Genomic DNA, 15,023 nt, shown 5'->3' with positions numbered 1-15,023 from the left:
TACTACATTTAACAGACTGATAACATATGAAGGCTCTGAAGAGGCTAAATAATGCAAAGAGCCAAAATAAAACCTCTCAACATTGCCAAGAAGTTCAAGTATAAAACTAAACATTCAAAGGCAAAAACAGGTTCCATTACAATAAACAATCCAGAGTTACTGAATGAAAACTTCCTGATAGCATGGCGGCTAGCTGATTACTGCTAGTTCTGATTGGCTGTTTCTGACTGAGCGGAGTAATTATGCAGAACAGGGAGGAGATCGATTATTTTTTCAGAGATTATCTGTCTCATGTTAGGACAGCGAAAGTTTTCATACGTATGTAAAATGTAATTTTTTTAGGTTAGATGCTGCAGCTTTAAGCAGGTTCGGTGTGAGAGTCACTACCAGGTGGAGCAGAAGCGAAGCTCCGTCTGTGAAATATTACTACCTGTAGCGTAGCAGCGGTTCAACAGCGAGAGCAGAACCAGCGTCTTACATCGCAGCTCGAAGACTTAAATAATTTTCCAGGTTATTTGTTTAGCTTTCTGACCGTCATGCTAATCCGGATGAGTGTTTGTAGCTGTGCGCTGCTTTACCTGCTATCTGATCCTCCGTATGTCTTTTTTACTGCAGTGAGCCTCGATGTAGCCAAACTCCGTCAAGTGTGGCACTGTTTTTATGTCGTATTAGATTCGTTGTGTTGATGCATTTTGACCTGCTTCACCCCACTGCTTTAATTTTCCGCCGCAACACGCAAACTTCCCCATTCACTCAGTGCGTTATAGATCCACATCGCTTAGGATTTGTTGCTGCGCGTTTGCGCAGTGTGAAGGAAAGAGGAGACCAGCTGCACAGGCAGGTTGGAAATGAGATGATCGGTATCGGCAACTAGAGCCAATGATGGCCGATCACCGATCATGCACTTTTTCACGGAAATCGGCCCGATTATGATCGGTGAACGATCGATCGGCACACCTCTAGTTGCAACTACAGAAACTTGATGTATTTTCCTGAGATCTTATGCAAAACCAATCTAATTCTGAAGGAAGAAGAAATCAATAAATAGTTTTCAAAATATTTACAAAAGCAAAAGTTTGAAAATGTATTTTGTATTTTGTTCCCTGATAATCATGACTAAAATCTAGCTTGGTCTTGAGAAGTCACCTAATTTACTAGTGGAGCTTTTCAACATCACATAGCGTACCAACAAGCCCAGCAAGAAGAACAATAATTTGAAAAGCAGCCAACAGACCTATGGCAGCTCTGAGATCCACATCTCATGTGGCACAATGTGTGAACAGGACAATTATTAGTTGTACTCTTTATAAATCTGGCCTTTATGGAAGCATAAAGGCCAGATTTATGCTTTCATAAAGAAGAATAAATCTTGGTGTGTTGTGTTTTTTTTTAGATCTTTTAACTAATTCACGTCAGACAGGTTTTATTTGGGTCAAATGACAGAAGGTGGTCAGATCAGAACATTTTCACTGTGACAAGTGGTAGCATCACGCTCTGGAGGTAGTTTTCTTCAGCAGAGACGGGGAAATTGGACGGTGCAAAACACAGGAAAACTAGAACTCGAGGCAAAGGCTCACCTTCCAGCAGGAAAGCAAACCTAAACACACAATCAGAGCTGAAATGGAATGGTTTTGATAAAAGCACATTTGTTTAGAGGCCAATTCAAAGTCCAAAATCTTGTGGAGAATGTGTGGCAAGACTTAAAATTTGCTCATCACAAATGGTATTTCATCCAATCTGATGAAGCTTAATCAACTTTGCACAAAGAAGACATACAAAGGTTCAACAGAAGTATTGGTTCAGGGTGGCTGAAAACAAATATATGCCTCACTTTTCTCAATTGAGGGGTATAATACATTTCTAAATTGAGTTAGGTGAACAGAAAAGAACATCAAGCCAACGTACGGACTCCACCCATCATCTGCATAAAAGCATTCTTGCAGTCGTAAGGTAGATTTTGTCCTTAGATGACTAAATGATCACTGAAAACGTGGCCAAAAAAATAACTTCCAGTGAAGCAACTCTGTGCAAACAGAAGACTTCAACCACACCCGCTGAGTCAAAACAGGAAAGCGTACCGCATAATGTTGAAAACAGTGACCAAGGCTGTTACAGTGAGGAGCATGAATGCGTGTCTCTGTGTACGTGAGCATATGACAGACACACACACACACAATCTGTGCTGGGTTTGTTATGCTCTAGCACATGTGACGAGCTCAGAGCTCGTGGTTGATGCATGCGCTTGTTGATGTGTAATAGTAGCCAGTGTTTTGTGCTTTTTATAGAAGTAACAGCTCCTTGTGGTGCCTGTTGTTTTTGTGAAGGGTGTAAATTCAGGTTTCAGGTTGGTTCCCAACATTACATTGGAATTTTTTTTTTTCCTTTGGTCAGCTGCCAATCTTCTTTCATTTGGGTCTTGTCATCAGATAGTGATACTCTGGGGAAATCCTGCCCTTAGTATTTACCATTATTGTTCTACAGAGCTCCTTCACCCAACGCCGTTATTGCCTCAACAGTCAGACACTCTATGAAACAGCAAAACAGTTTCACTATGTATAAAAGGAAGTCTTGTGGGCTTGCAGTTCAGACATAACTGTGACAAAGATAAACGACTTTCTCAGGTCTTTACTTTGCCTTATTTTTCTTTTCCTCAACAAGCCTGGCATGTGTTCTGCAGAGCTGTTCAGAGTTGGGAGTTTCAGGGCCAAAAATTAAAAAAAATCAGATGCCAATTTCATTATCTTATCTTCAGTTGAGAATCCAGTGAGTGCAAATGCCTCGGTGTTCTTCCAGTTCCAAAAGGTTTCTAAGCTCTGAGCAATTTATCATTGTGTTGTTTTTCATGAGTTTTTTCAGCAATGGTGCGCCATACTTTTCAATTACTCTGCTAATATATCTTTAGTGACTGTTGTATGTTAAGTATAAATAACATTCAGCTGTCTTTATGTATAAATTAATGTTCATACTGTAAAATTTTCAATAGATTTTTGATGTTTTTGTCCATACAATTGGTTCAGATAATTATAGAAGTTTTAACACCAAAGATTACACAAGTAAACCCAAACAGCCATTTGCAAATGGTGATTCCATTTATTAAGAGGAATAATAATAACCAAACCAACCTTGGCCTGTGTGAAAATAGGATTGCATCCTAAAAACCTGTTTGGGTGGGTCACCAGTAGAGACAATACAATCAAGTATTTGTGACAAATGCCATTGCATCTTTTGAATATCTGTGGAGAAATTTTAGCTCACTCTTCTTTGCACAGTTATTTGAATACCAGCCACGGCATTGTATTTCTGTGGATGAATGAGTTGTTTAATGTCCAGACTTTGAAATTTGGTGGGCATGTTTATGTGTGTGGTTGGTTTGTTTTGAGTTGCTCGGGTCAGGTGTACTTTGGTTCATTGACCTGCTGCTTAACTCAAGTTCAGGTCAGCTGGAGGTGGCAGACTGCTGACAGGCTTTTCAGGTAGAAGACAGAATTTGTTGTTTACAGCCGTCAGTCTTCAAACCGGCCCCAGATCGTCACATTATCACCGCCATGTTTGACTGTTGATTTAATGTCTTATGGCACATCTTCCATAACATGTCATGTTTTTCTTGTCAGTTCATAGAATATTTCCCTGAAAGTCTGAGAAATTAACACGATGTTTTGTTTGTTTGTTTGTTTTAGCAAATGTGAGATGAGACTTTATCATGTGTGTGTTTTTTTTTTTTTTGGACTCCCATGGGTACAGCTTGGCTCAGCTTCTTTCTTCTTGTGGAATCACGAACAATAAACACACCTCAGCTGAGGCTAGTGAAGGTACTTTGAGTTCTTTTGTGATCTCCTGCATGAGTCGCTGATGCTCTCTTCGAGTAGTTTTTATAGACCAGTCAGTTTTCGAAGGATTCACCTCTGTTTCATGTTTTCTCACTTTACAGATGATGTCTCTCACTATAGTTGCCTAGCTATCCTAAAACCTTTTGGCCAGATTTGTAACCCTTTGCAGCCCAATATATATGAAAGACTTTCTTTCTTGTCTGTTCTTGAATTTCTTTAGATCTGGGCTTGGTGTGTTGTTTTGTTTTTTTTTGTTTTTTTTTAGATCTTTTAACTAATTCACGTCAGACAGGTTTTATTTGGGTCATTTCTTGATCCTGCAGGTCTGGCAGTAATGAGACCTGGGTGCGGCTCATGAACTTGAACTGAGCTTTCCTTCCAAGAGTTTCAAAATTGTTTGATCAATGGTTAATCACAGTCAAGTCGTGATCTTCAAGGGAAGATAATTACTTCTTCATGTACAGTCGACTGGTGTGGATAGTTTTAATCTTAAATATACAAAATCAATATTTTGAACTGCATTTCGTGTTTTCTCAGGTTACCTTTCTCTGATATTAACATCTGATTAAAGTTACTTATCATGATAGAATGACAACAACACAACAACTGTAAGAAATTTGTAAGAGAGCTCTTTCACAGGAATGAATTTCCTGAGTGTCAGATATTTCATTAAAACAAAGTGAATCAGAGGTCAAGCCCGAAAGAGATTTTACAGCCATGTTTGCAAAAATATGCTCAAGGTTTAAATTAAAGTTTGTTTAATTTAAACCTTGAGAATGGCTTATTTAAAGCAGAAAAAGTACTTTAAAAAATCTTAAATAACCTCTTATTTACATTACCTTTCAAAGATAAAACAGTGGCTCATAATTTGACGTTTGCGTCATTGTAAAGAAGTGTCATGATTTTAGAACAGGACTAATAAAAATAAAATTAAGAAAAACTCAAAAGATTATTGTGTGGGATCTCCCTGCACGAAGCCTGTTGACAGACCAGAGCAGGTGCAAAGAGAGCACCCATGTAAATAAGGAAGCATAAAAAAAAGCACAGATAAATTGTTGAAACAGCTGATTTATAAGGATTTTTGCAAAGTAAACTGACATAAACACTACATAAACAAAGCATTGTGTGCATTGTGTGTCCGTTTCGTAATAAACGCATTGATGCAACACCACCAGTTTTACTTCCAGGTAAACATTCAACAAGCCTTGTAAAAGCTGCTCAGTGTAACTCCACCCCCTGTTGCTTATTAGTCGGCCTTTGGTAGCATGTGCTCGCCGCTGTCACCACCAGATTAGCAAGCAGGCTTTAAGCCCTGCTCACAAAGACACTGTGTACAGAACATAAACTGTGTTAAAGCTGCTCGCTTCCATTTGATCCCTATGAATCTTCTTCCCCAGGGTCGGCCCAAATAATTTCCCAGCTGGCTTTAAACAGGTCAAATGCAATTTTTCAGAAAGTGCAGGAGATGAACACAACAGTCTGAACTTCTATTAGCCCTTTGATGAAAGTTTGAAACAAAGAGCACTTTTTGTGAGGCAATACTTCAAATACGTCATCTTGCAAAATTACTCATGCAACCTAGTTTTTTTTTTTTTTTTTCACTATCTGTTGCAAACTTTAATGCATTCTAATCTGGTCTGATGTGATAGACCAACACAAAGTAGTGCACATAGTAAAATGTAAATTATACAGGACTTTGAGATTTGTCAGATAACATTACAACGAACATTGCAACAACCAAGGAGGATGCAAGATTGATCAGGGATAAAGTTGGGGGGAATCTTAAAGCAGGTTGTAAAACAGTACCTCTATCGCCCACCATTTCAAGAACATGGCACAACTGTGAACTTTTCAATCTGATCATTTAAGCATCCTGTCTGGGAAAAAATAGCATTAATCAAAGAGGTAGTCAAGCTAACTATGGTAGCGCTGGAGAAGCTTGCAGATGCTTCCTATCCAGTTGGATTAAGCTTATTGACAACCATGTATCATTGTCCTACTTTGTCACAGTTATGCATACTGTTAGTCAAAAGGTAAAAAAAAAATAAAATTAAAGAGACGCAAATATTTTTGAAAGGCACTTTGTGCTGATTTTGCAATACAAAACGATTGTTTTTGGTGGTTGAATCAGTTTGATTTCTATCAGCCTCCTTGTGTTTTGTAATAGTAACAGGGTTAACATCTTCCTTTCTGCCTCTGTTGCGAAACTGCAGCTCCAGATCCGTTTCAGCCAACTGTTAAAAACTGCACAACTCTTCAGTCTTTACCACCTTTAACATTGTTAGGACACCTTGATGCTTCAGCCAGCCAGACCGAGAAGTGTCAGCTGTGCGAAGGCAAATAAATTATTTACACCACCTCCCTTTGACTTCAAAGAGCTGACAACTCACTCAACCCCAGATTTCGGTAAGGGGGTTGGAGGAGGAGCTCCCAGTCACTAGGCAACATCTATGTCACCTGCCCCAACATGCAACAATCAGTATTTTTTATTTATTTTATTACTGTCAAGGTTCCAGAGGTAAAATATCACTGAGACATAGCTAGATGTATAATGCTGGAAAAATGTATTACCCACCTTGTGGAGTTTTTCTTTTTCCTTTTTTTTTTTTTGTCACACAAATGTTTCACCAACCACAAGAGTGAATCATCAACTCATCCAAGAGGTCACAGAAAAAGAAAAACAACCTGAACAAAATCTAATGTATGCAGCATTTGAGGTGATTGTTTATACAAAGAGACTGGGCAAAACTGGCATCAATGGGAGACTTGCTAGGATTAAAAAAAAAAAAAAAAGAACGCAAAAACTCGTCTGACATTTGCCAAAACATCTTGCTGATCCCCAGGACTATAAGGGAAGTATTTAGTAAACTGACAAAACAAAAGTGGAACTCGTGTAAGATGTGGTTACATCTAGTGTAAAATTAATTATTTTTAAAAAAGAACATAACATTGACAAAAATTGTTGTGCAGAGTCATCTCGTAATCTTGAACTGCTTCCCTGCTTCAGAACCTGGTCAACTTTTCATAATTAATATAACTACAGATTTTGCGGCTCTGCTAGAAATGAAGTTTTGTAACAGATCATTCGACCATCAACTGGTGGCCTTAAGCTCAGGTGCATTTGGGTAAGACATGATCTGAAGCACACCAAGTTCACTTTTAATGAATGAACTAAACAAGAAGCTTTTGAGTGGCCTGGTAAAGTTTGAACTTTGAGATACTGTGGCATGGCATCAAACAGGCCATTCATCTTAGGAAACCATGTGACTGAATTTAGACAATTTGGCATCTGTAAGTATTTTGTCATAGCACTGTAAGTGATTCAACAATAACTTGAAAACTGTGTTTCTCTATTTATGGTCAACTGATAAGAGGTGTTACAACTACTTAAATGTAGATCTTGGGTCACTGCTTCATCTGAAGTGAAGAAAAGGGAAGATCACAGCACACTGACCAAATGTCAAGTGGATACACAAGGTGACTGTTCAGCTAGAAAATCAGGAAGTTCGGCTTGAGCAACATGTCCACACTGTGAACCCTGCCTGTCCAGAGGGAGCTGCTGTTTATTTGCCCCCTGCCAACACAAACATGCAGGCAAGGTTAACAAAAAGCACTCCAAACAGGGGGAGGAGGGGAAACCCTTAGCTGCCATGGTGAAGTAGGCACGCTCAAACACGTGCCTTCTTCACAAAATATTTACACATACAGGAACCTTTTCCTCTATGACACATCACTTCTCATCTGACAAAACTCAGCTTTTCTTCTTTAAAAATTTCCCCCTCGTTGGCATTGAGGAAAAATAATGACAGCTCTTGTTAATGTAATCACACTGTCACAGCTGCAAAACCCGATTTACTCATTTACTGGTAGCATTGAAGGCAGCCCACTTAACACACTTCAGGTGAAGGGAGGGAGAGATCACAATGAGCTGAGATGAGACATAAATCTTTTATCTTCTCTCCTGGATACACACTGATACCGAGGTGTCCCTCTTAGCCTGTTTGATCAGGTTGTGCACAGATTCAGTGTGTGTGTGGACATGTGGGAGACCTGGTCATGCGTGACAACAGCAAATGACCACCTATCTGTCATTGGCGCCAGGGCCGGAGATTAACGTGAGCTCAGGCTTGGCACCAGCTGGACCAGAGCCTGGAAAAGAGAAAAAAATAAAACTAGACAGCACTTGATACAGACCTGCAGCAAATGTTCAGTTCTTTGGTTTGAGAGAAAAGGAGATTTATGTTTAAATGCATTGTGAAGACATTCAGGGAAGACTTTTGAATTAAGTCCTAGATGTTTCGTGGGAAAAACCCAGATGAGAAAAAAAAAAATTCCCCCACGTAGTCAAAATGAAGAAAATCCCTCCAGCTAATTTCTAATAGTGAACTCTTTACATTCTCTCTCCTTCCCCCTTCTTACTGTATGTCTTCTGTCTTTCATTTTGCCTTTCTGTTAGTATGCGGCTTTTGGGTCTCTGACTTATACAGAGAGAACAGCGAGCTACCACAGGAAGACACACTGTTGTGTCGAGCAGTTGCTGTGGGTGGGCTGAAAAAAAAAAGACAGAAGTAACTGCAAGCGTCCCACCCTGCTTAGCCTGCGTCTAGACTGGCCTCGGTGAAGCAAGTGGCAGTCATAACAAGGGATTGGGAAAGCAAACAGGGTTTTTCGGCGCAGTTAACAGTCCGCCTATGGAGTTACAACCAAAATACCAAAGCTCACCATTTAATTGGGGCAAAACAAAGAGCTCAAAGAGTAGCATGCAATTATGAGATATACAAGGAGACATAGTATTAAGTGTGTGCCAGCACACCAGAAGACCATCTCTCCAGATTGGCATTGGGCACCTGCAACTGTCAATGAGCAACGTGCCAAGACTGTTGGCCTACTTACGAGCCATTCTCTCGTCAATGTTAGACTAAAGAAGGAAACATGCTCACTTTCCCCAAATCAAACCCTCCGTTCAGCCAAACACATCTCAATGTGTGTCATCAGCGATGCAGTTTTCAAACTGAGCCCTCCGGCTATGAACACAAGTGGATAATTGAGCCAAGGGGGTTTGCTTTAAGAGGCGAGCCGAGTTAAAAAGAAAAAAAAATAATTTTTGAACAATCAGCTAGGACTATTTTTACAGCGCTGCTCTCATTTCCCTCCTTGTTACTCACGATGCTGCTAAAGATGCCTCTGTTGACAGTGTGGAAAAAGCTAACCGTGATGATGACATTCCCAACACGACCTCAATCAAGCATTTTCTCAGCCTGGAGTCACAAAACAATTCCAACAACTCTGCTACCACAGAAAGTGTCTTTACCCTCATTTCACAATGAACTCTATTATATTAGGCGGTTGCTTTTGAGGCTGAACTGGCAGTCAGGCAGCAAGCTAAATGACTGCTATTTTGAAATAGTGTAAACTTTTTGTTAACTTACTGCTCACAGCCAATAGGCAGATTCTTCAACTACTTTTTATCTATGTTGGCTAGGACTGTTTGCAATAAGACATCCTAGTTTAAATAACATTTTTTGCTATCAAAATTCTTAACTCAGCTCCTTTGCTTTTACTGTGACATTTACTTTATGGTGGCATCAGAGTTCATGTCCAAATAAAGGTAAATCCACTTTTGGGTATAATTACCCAAAATACAAGGTCAGAATTCAACTAACAATCACAACTTTCCTCTTGTAAACAGTAGAGAAACATAATCGTTCCAAATTTTCAGTGGCAAGAATTACATGCTAACCTGAAATTCCATCAGATTTCTTAGAACTAGCCAAAGTTGGAGTTAAATTTCTCAGCAGCACTTCCAAATGTGTTCTCCTTTGTCTTCAATCTAAATGAATGCACCACATTCTGAATGTTAAGGGAGGTAAAAGAAGCAAAGCTCACTGTTGAAGAGGTTTGCAGCAAAAGTGACACCTTAGACTCACCAAGTGTCGTAAAACAAACCATTAGGAGTCAACTGGTCACCTGCGAGGCTTGCAGGAAAAAAGCTGTTTCTACCCAACCATGAAAAATGTAAATATGTGGGGTTTGCTAAACTCCATCAGGACTTTTCCTGGAATTGCTTGCTTTGGTCTGGTGAGAATATACAACACACATTGTATGTGGAATACCTGTGGGAAAGCGTCTTATAAAACAAATGGACACTGAAATTAAACAAAATATGTCATCACTTTTTTTTTTTTTTTTTAGAAGAGCAAAGACTGAAAAACACATAATCAAATTAACAGCGATAATATACACCGGACACAAAAATTAGCCTTTATCTGTAGAAATCTCACTGTCAAGTCCTGGATCCTATGGAAACTGAACTGAACAGAAATGAGAATGGGCAAGAACTATGAATGATCCAGAACCGTGGTTCTCAAACTAGTTGTGTTTGGGCTGCTGTTAGTTGTTTCTCACAAGAAATGTTAGTTTCTTTTACTATGCAAGACCTTTATTTAACCAGGAAAAGCTCACTTCTAGTAAAAACACATTTTTCAGGAGCAAATGAACTGCAGTGTGTAATGTAGAGGTTAAAAACAGCTGCAGCCATAAAGACAAGTTGGTCAATCACATCAATCCAAAGAAACAACAATGGAAAAAAAAGTTTAAAATGAAGGCAGCCATCTTGGATTCTGAGGCCAAGTCTAGTGAAAAATATCTGTCTTGTCCCCTCACCCGTTCCCTGACTTTTACTAACAATAGGAAGAGCTAAGCAATGAATCGAAAGGCAGGCCACACTTCTATCCAGGCCATTTTTATTGATCGTCAAAACCCCCTTTCACAAAGACCACCAAAAGAAAAAAAAATTTGAACAATATAAACAACCAATAAATAAAAATCTGCATGATTAAGGCGGTTCTACATCTCCAAAAGAACACAAACAGTGTGGACATGTTGGAGTTTTACAGCTTCATACAGTACAAGCAGTAGATTTTGTTTTTAGAACATCACATCTTAAAAAGGCTGCACTTTACCAAGAGTTAAGCATTTTACTTGAAAGTGTGCATTTCATCACTAATGATCCACTTTATCACTTTTGTGATTAAAGATAAGATGAGCATTGCTTTCTTTAATGAAATAATTTTAATATTAAGCCAAACAGAATAGGAAAGTCCATGAGCAGAGGACCTGAATTTCCATATTCCTACCCAAACTTGTTTAAAAAAAAAAAAAAATAAAATAAAAAAAAAAAAAGATCATAAAAACCACTTGGATTCCCATGAACAGAGAAGGTGGCTCTTTTGTATATCAGTTTTCTCAGATAGGAATAAATAAATACACCTTTTTTACTGGTAAACTGTAGAGAGTCCAGACTTAGAGGCTACATAGTGTCATAGTATTGTTCAGTGGCTTTTGAGATTTTAAGGATTTCTTAGTTACATTCATGTCCAGGATGGTGAACGGTCTCCAGCCACAACCAAACACAAGCTGTGGATATCCAGAGTTCTCTTTTGCACATCCAGCACTGCAACTTCAGTTTAGTTGTACTGGTCTGTGCTCATGAAATTAAAACCAAACCAAATCCTTCCTGGACAATGCTTTCACCTCCTCCTCCAAGTGTGGCCCATCGCAAACAAAGGTCCTTTCAGCAGCTAACAGTGCTAGGTTGCTGCTTGCTCACAAAGTCTGAGATAAAATCAAACTCATTTTGGCCCAGAAAGAGTTCTGGTAACTCCTGGACCCGGTCCAAGCCCAGTTCCATGACTAGTGACGTCAGGACATCCTCGTCAATCATATCCGCGTCCATTCCATTTAGGGCCAGTGCCGGTCCGGCCATGTGCTGCATGCTAGCCAGTTGAGCTGGGTTCATGCGGTACTGGTTTGTAGGCCCCATGTGGTTCCCACCCATAGGTCCCAGTGGGTGTCCATGGTACTGGGTGTTTAGCTTCTGCAGGTGCATGCTGGCCATGAGCTGCTGAGATGTTAACCCTCCATTCATGAACTGTTGTTGCTGCTGCTGCTGCTGCTGCTGCTGTGGATGCGGCGCCTGCTGTTGATGCTGTTGTGGGTGGATATGATGCTGCTGCTGCTGCTGCTGTTGAGGGTGGTGATGCTGCTGCTGCTGCTGCTGCTGCTGAGGCTGTCCATTGTACATCATGTTACCAGAGGTCATCTGGTGATGACCCATCTGGGCTCCGTTGAGCTGTCCGTTCATGGGCCCGCCGACCATGCCCTGGCGCTGCCTAATGATGGCCTCCATGCTGGCCTGGTTGCCTCCGTAGTGCATCATCGGGCCGTTGGGAAGCGCCCTCATGCCCTGCTGGTTGGCGTGCTGCTGGTGACCCGCCTGCAGGCCGCCATTCATGCCCATTCTGTAACCGTGGAGACCAGTGCCTGCTGAGCTGTGATTCATGGACATCATCATATGATCTCCCATGCCTCCTGCATACAAGCAGAAAACAGTGTAATTTAGGAACAGACAAGCAGCAAAACTCTTATAGCAGGTTTGTTACTTAGATGTAATGTCATCTAATTAAAAATAAACAATGTTATGAGATTGGTTGTTTTAATCTAATGCAGGACTTCTTGTAAACTGGCAAAACTCCTTTATAAATGTGTAATATGGGAACATCCTAGCGGAACAAAACGTGTATGGATATTTTGCCTGCTGGCGAAAGCACACACACACACTCACAAAACCCTGCTGGTGCGCTTAAATCTCCAAAAAGCTTTCCTCTTTGTGCCAAAGGAAATAACGCCCAGGTTTAAAATTACAGGTTAACATACGAGGGGCGCATTTTCAGACCGAGAAAAATCTAAACTAAAACGCCGCTTTTTAAATCCCACCTATAATGCACGCCAGCTGAGGTGGATATCTGTTAGATTTTCTTGCACGTAAGGTTGCAACAAAGAGCACTGACATCATGCAACATCTCCCCAACAGCTGAATCACCACAAAACCCAACGAGGCGTGCAAACACAATTAAACACATGGTTCTGCTTTTTGTGTGTGTTTTATTCATATTTAGGTTTCCGCATCTAAACACTACATTTGTTTAAATGTTTGTATTCGATATTGCAGAATGATATATTTCCGTTTTGTTGTGATCGACTTTGAAACAAGGGAATCCAAACAATGGAGCAGCAGCAACACGAGTCCCGGAGACCAACAAACAGCGAAAAAAAAATCCCCCAATTTCTCCAACAAATCAATCCGATTACTAAATAAAACTAAACACTCACCCGTATCCGCTGCGTTTTCTCAAAGTTGCGCGACTTCAGTTTTCCCGTGCGAGGCGAAGCTCCTCCGGATTACAGGACGTATTCCTCGGGGTTACGCTTCATGCTCAAAGCGGGGACGGTGCGCACAAAGACTACAGCATCAGATCTTGAAACGACTGCCTATTTTCTGGGTCAACTCAGGGATTATGTACATCTAAAAAGCTCAGAGGAAGGCAAGTCAGAGGGGAGGTGGAGCCTCGGCGCTGGCGCTTCTTTGTTCCTATTGGCCCTACTTGATATAATTGTGCATGGGCGTAGAAAGAAAAAAGGGGCCGTTGGAGAGTTGGGAAACAGTAGTCAATTTAAATACCATCCACCTCACTCTTTCTTTCTAGAGATCATTGTTTGCACACACAGTGAAATAGATAGATAGATAGATAGATAGATAGATAGATAGATAGATAGATAGATAGATAGATAGATAGATAGATAGATAGATAGATAGATAGATAGATAGATAGATAGATAGATAGATAGATAGATAGATAGATAGATAGATAGATAGATAGATAGATAGATAGATAGATAGATAGATAGATAGATAGACATGCTCTTTACTTTTCATTACACATGTTTACATTGGAAGCTTGTTGCCCTTGTGAGCGCATTCACACTTCATCTCTAAGATCCATGAGATCCCTGTTAGTACATGTGACCCAGCAGTCTGCTGGCTGGCTGCGGAGGGAGGGCAGAGGAATGTTGCCTCTGTGCTATTCTAAGCCACTCAGGCTGCAAGCTGCAGGGTAACCACAGCCACTCGTGGACGTTCACTTGCCTCATTCATAGTGTTTTACGTGACTCAAGATGCATACGTGTGTTTTTCTACATGCCTGAGCATGTGTGTCAGTGAGTGTCTGCACATCCACTCCTCATACCCATGAGTGTCTTGATTGCTCACTTTAGGACAACGACCCCTCTCCTGCAGTTGCAAATGAATGAAAGCACTTTTGGTTGAAACCAGCCAGTCCATTGTAATGGGAATTTGTCTAGCAGCTATAGGCACTGGTTTGTCATTGTGTGACATTGTCCGGTTAACGAATGTCGTAGTAAGCCACTCCCAGGTGTGGAGACTGTCTGAGAAAATCACCAAACCAGGCAGTGCAAACAAAAACACAGAATTAACATAAGTTTCTGGTAAGCCTTCTTTATTCATTCTTAGAGACAAGAAAATGGGGCTGCAAAAGACTTCTGGCAAGAAAACAATAAACCTTGCATCAAATAGTAATTTTCTTCAACTGAGTCACATCATTACATCAATTTAAAATAGAGGTGTAACAATATATTTAGCTCACATGAGAGGATGCATAATACTCTATTCATTAGAACAATGCACTGTATTTTGATGGGAGCAGAATCTCTTTCTTTGTTTCACAGAGGAAGCTTTTCAGATATCAAAAAAAATTGTTATCACTGAAGAACTGTCCAAACCAAGCTTAACCAGTCCATATTTAGTCGTTGTTTTTTTCTTTTTCATGGTTTTCACATTCTCATGTGGTCCCGATCCTAAAAAAAAAAACAACGTCAACATGTTAGTTTTGCGCCAACAGAAAGCTCCAAAGTATATGCCATGCCATTTTCAGCATAGTTATCCAGTTTCAGTGTTCTCACAGTGCTTATAAACAGGTTTGGTTCAGCTTGGTATGAAGCCCTAAGCAGACTTTCTGTAGGGGGCTAAAGATGATCACATTCTAGTTGCAAGTCGTAAAACCAGTGGGATTTGCAAATTGTTGCAGTGCTAACGACCCTTAGCAGAGCAGGCTGAGAAAATGTACTTCCCTTCATTTTGTGCATTCAAACACAAGAGAAGCATGTACATAAATAGAGATTATGTGCCACTGGTTAGTAAGATGCAGACAGTCAGAATTGTAAATAAAATCATTCATATCCACAACATTCATTACATTTTACATGTGTAGCGACTACAATGAGCTCACAAGGCATTCTTAGCATCATGACTGCTGTGCAACCTCTGACTTTACCAGTGGA

The 15,023-nt window shown here is 40.2% G+C and overlaps 1 protein-coding gene across 1 annotated transcript; it reads right to left on the bottom strand.

Annotated features, from left to right (window-relative positions):
* Positions 1-10,553: 10,553 nt before the first annotated feature.
* On the bottom strand, positions 10,554-13,190 carry cited4b (Cbp/p300 interacting transactivator with ED-rich tail 4b). Its single transcript, XM_014974278.2, has 2 exons — positions 12,999-13,190; positions 10,554-12,197 (listed from the first exon to the last, which is right to left on the bottom strand). The coding sequence occupies exon 2, from the start codon at positions 12,190-12,192 to the stop codon at positions 11,401-11,403; it is 792 nt and encodes a 263-aa protein (XP_014829764.2). The 5' UTR covers positions 12,193-12,197; positions 12,999-13,190; the 3' UTR covers positions 10,554-11,400.
* Between the last annotated feature and the right edge of the window lie 1,833 nt (positions 13,191-15,023).

The sequence above is a fragment of the Poecilia mexicana genome, unplaced genomic scaffold, assembly GCF_051168715.1.
Source record: "Poecilia mexicana isolate PSO_F unplaced genomic scaffold, ASM5116871v1 scaffold_16, whole genome shotgun sequence".
Lineage (NCBI taxonomy): Eukaryota > Metazoa > Chordata > Actinopteri > Cyprinodontiformes > Poeciliidae > Poecilia > Poecilia mexicana.
The sequence above is the reverse complement of the archived record's forward strand: the minus strand, read 5'-3'. Positions and strand labels throughout refer to the sequence as shown.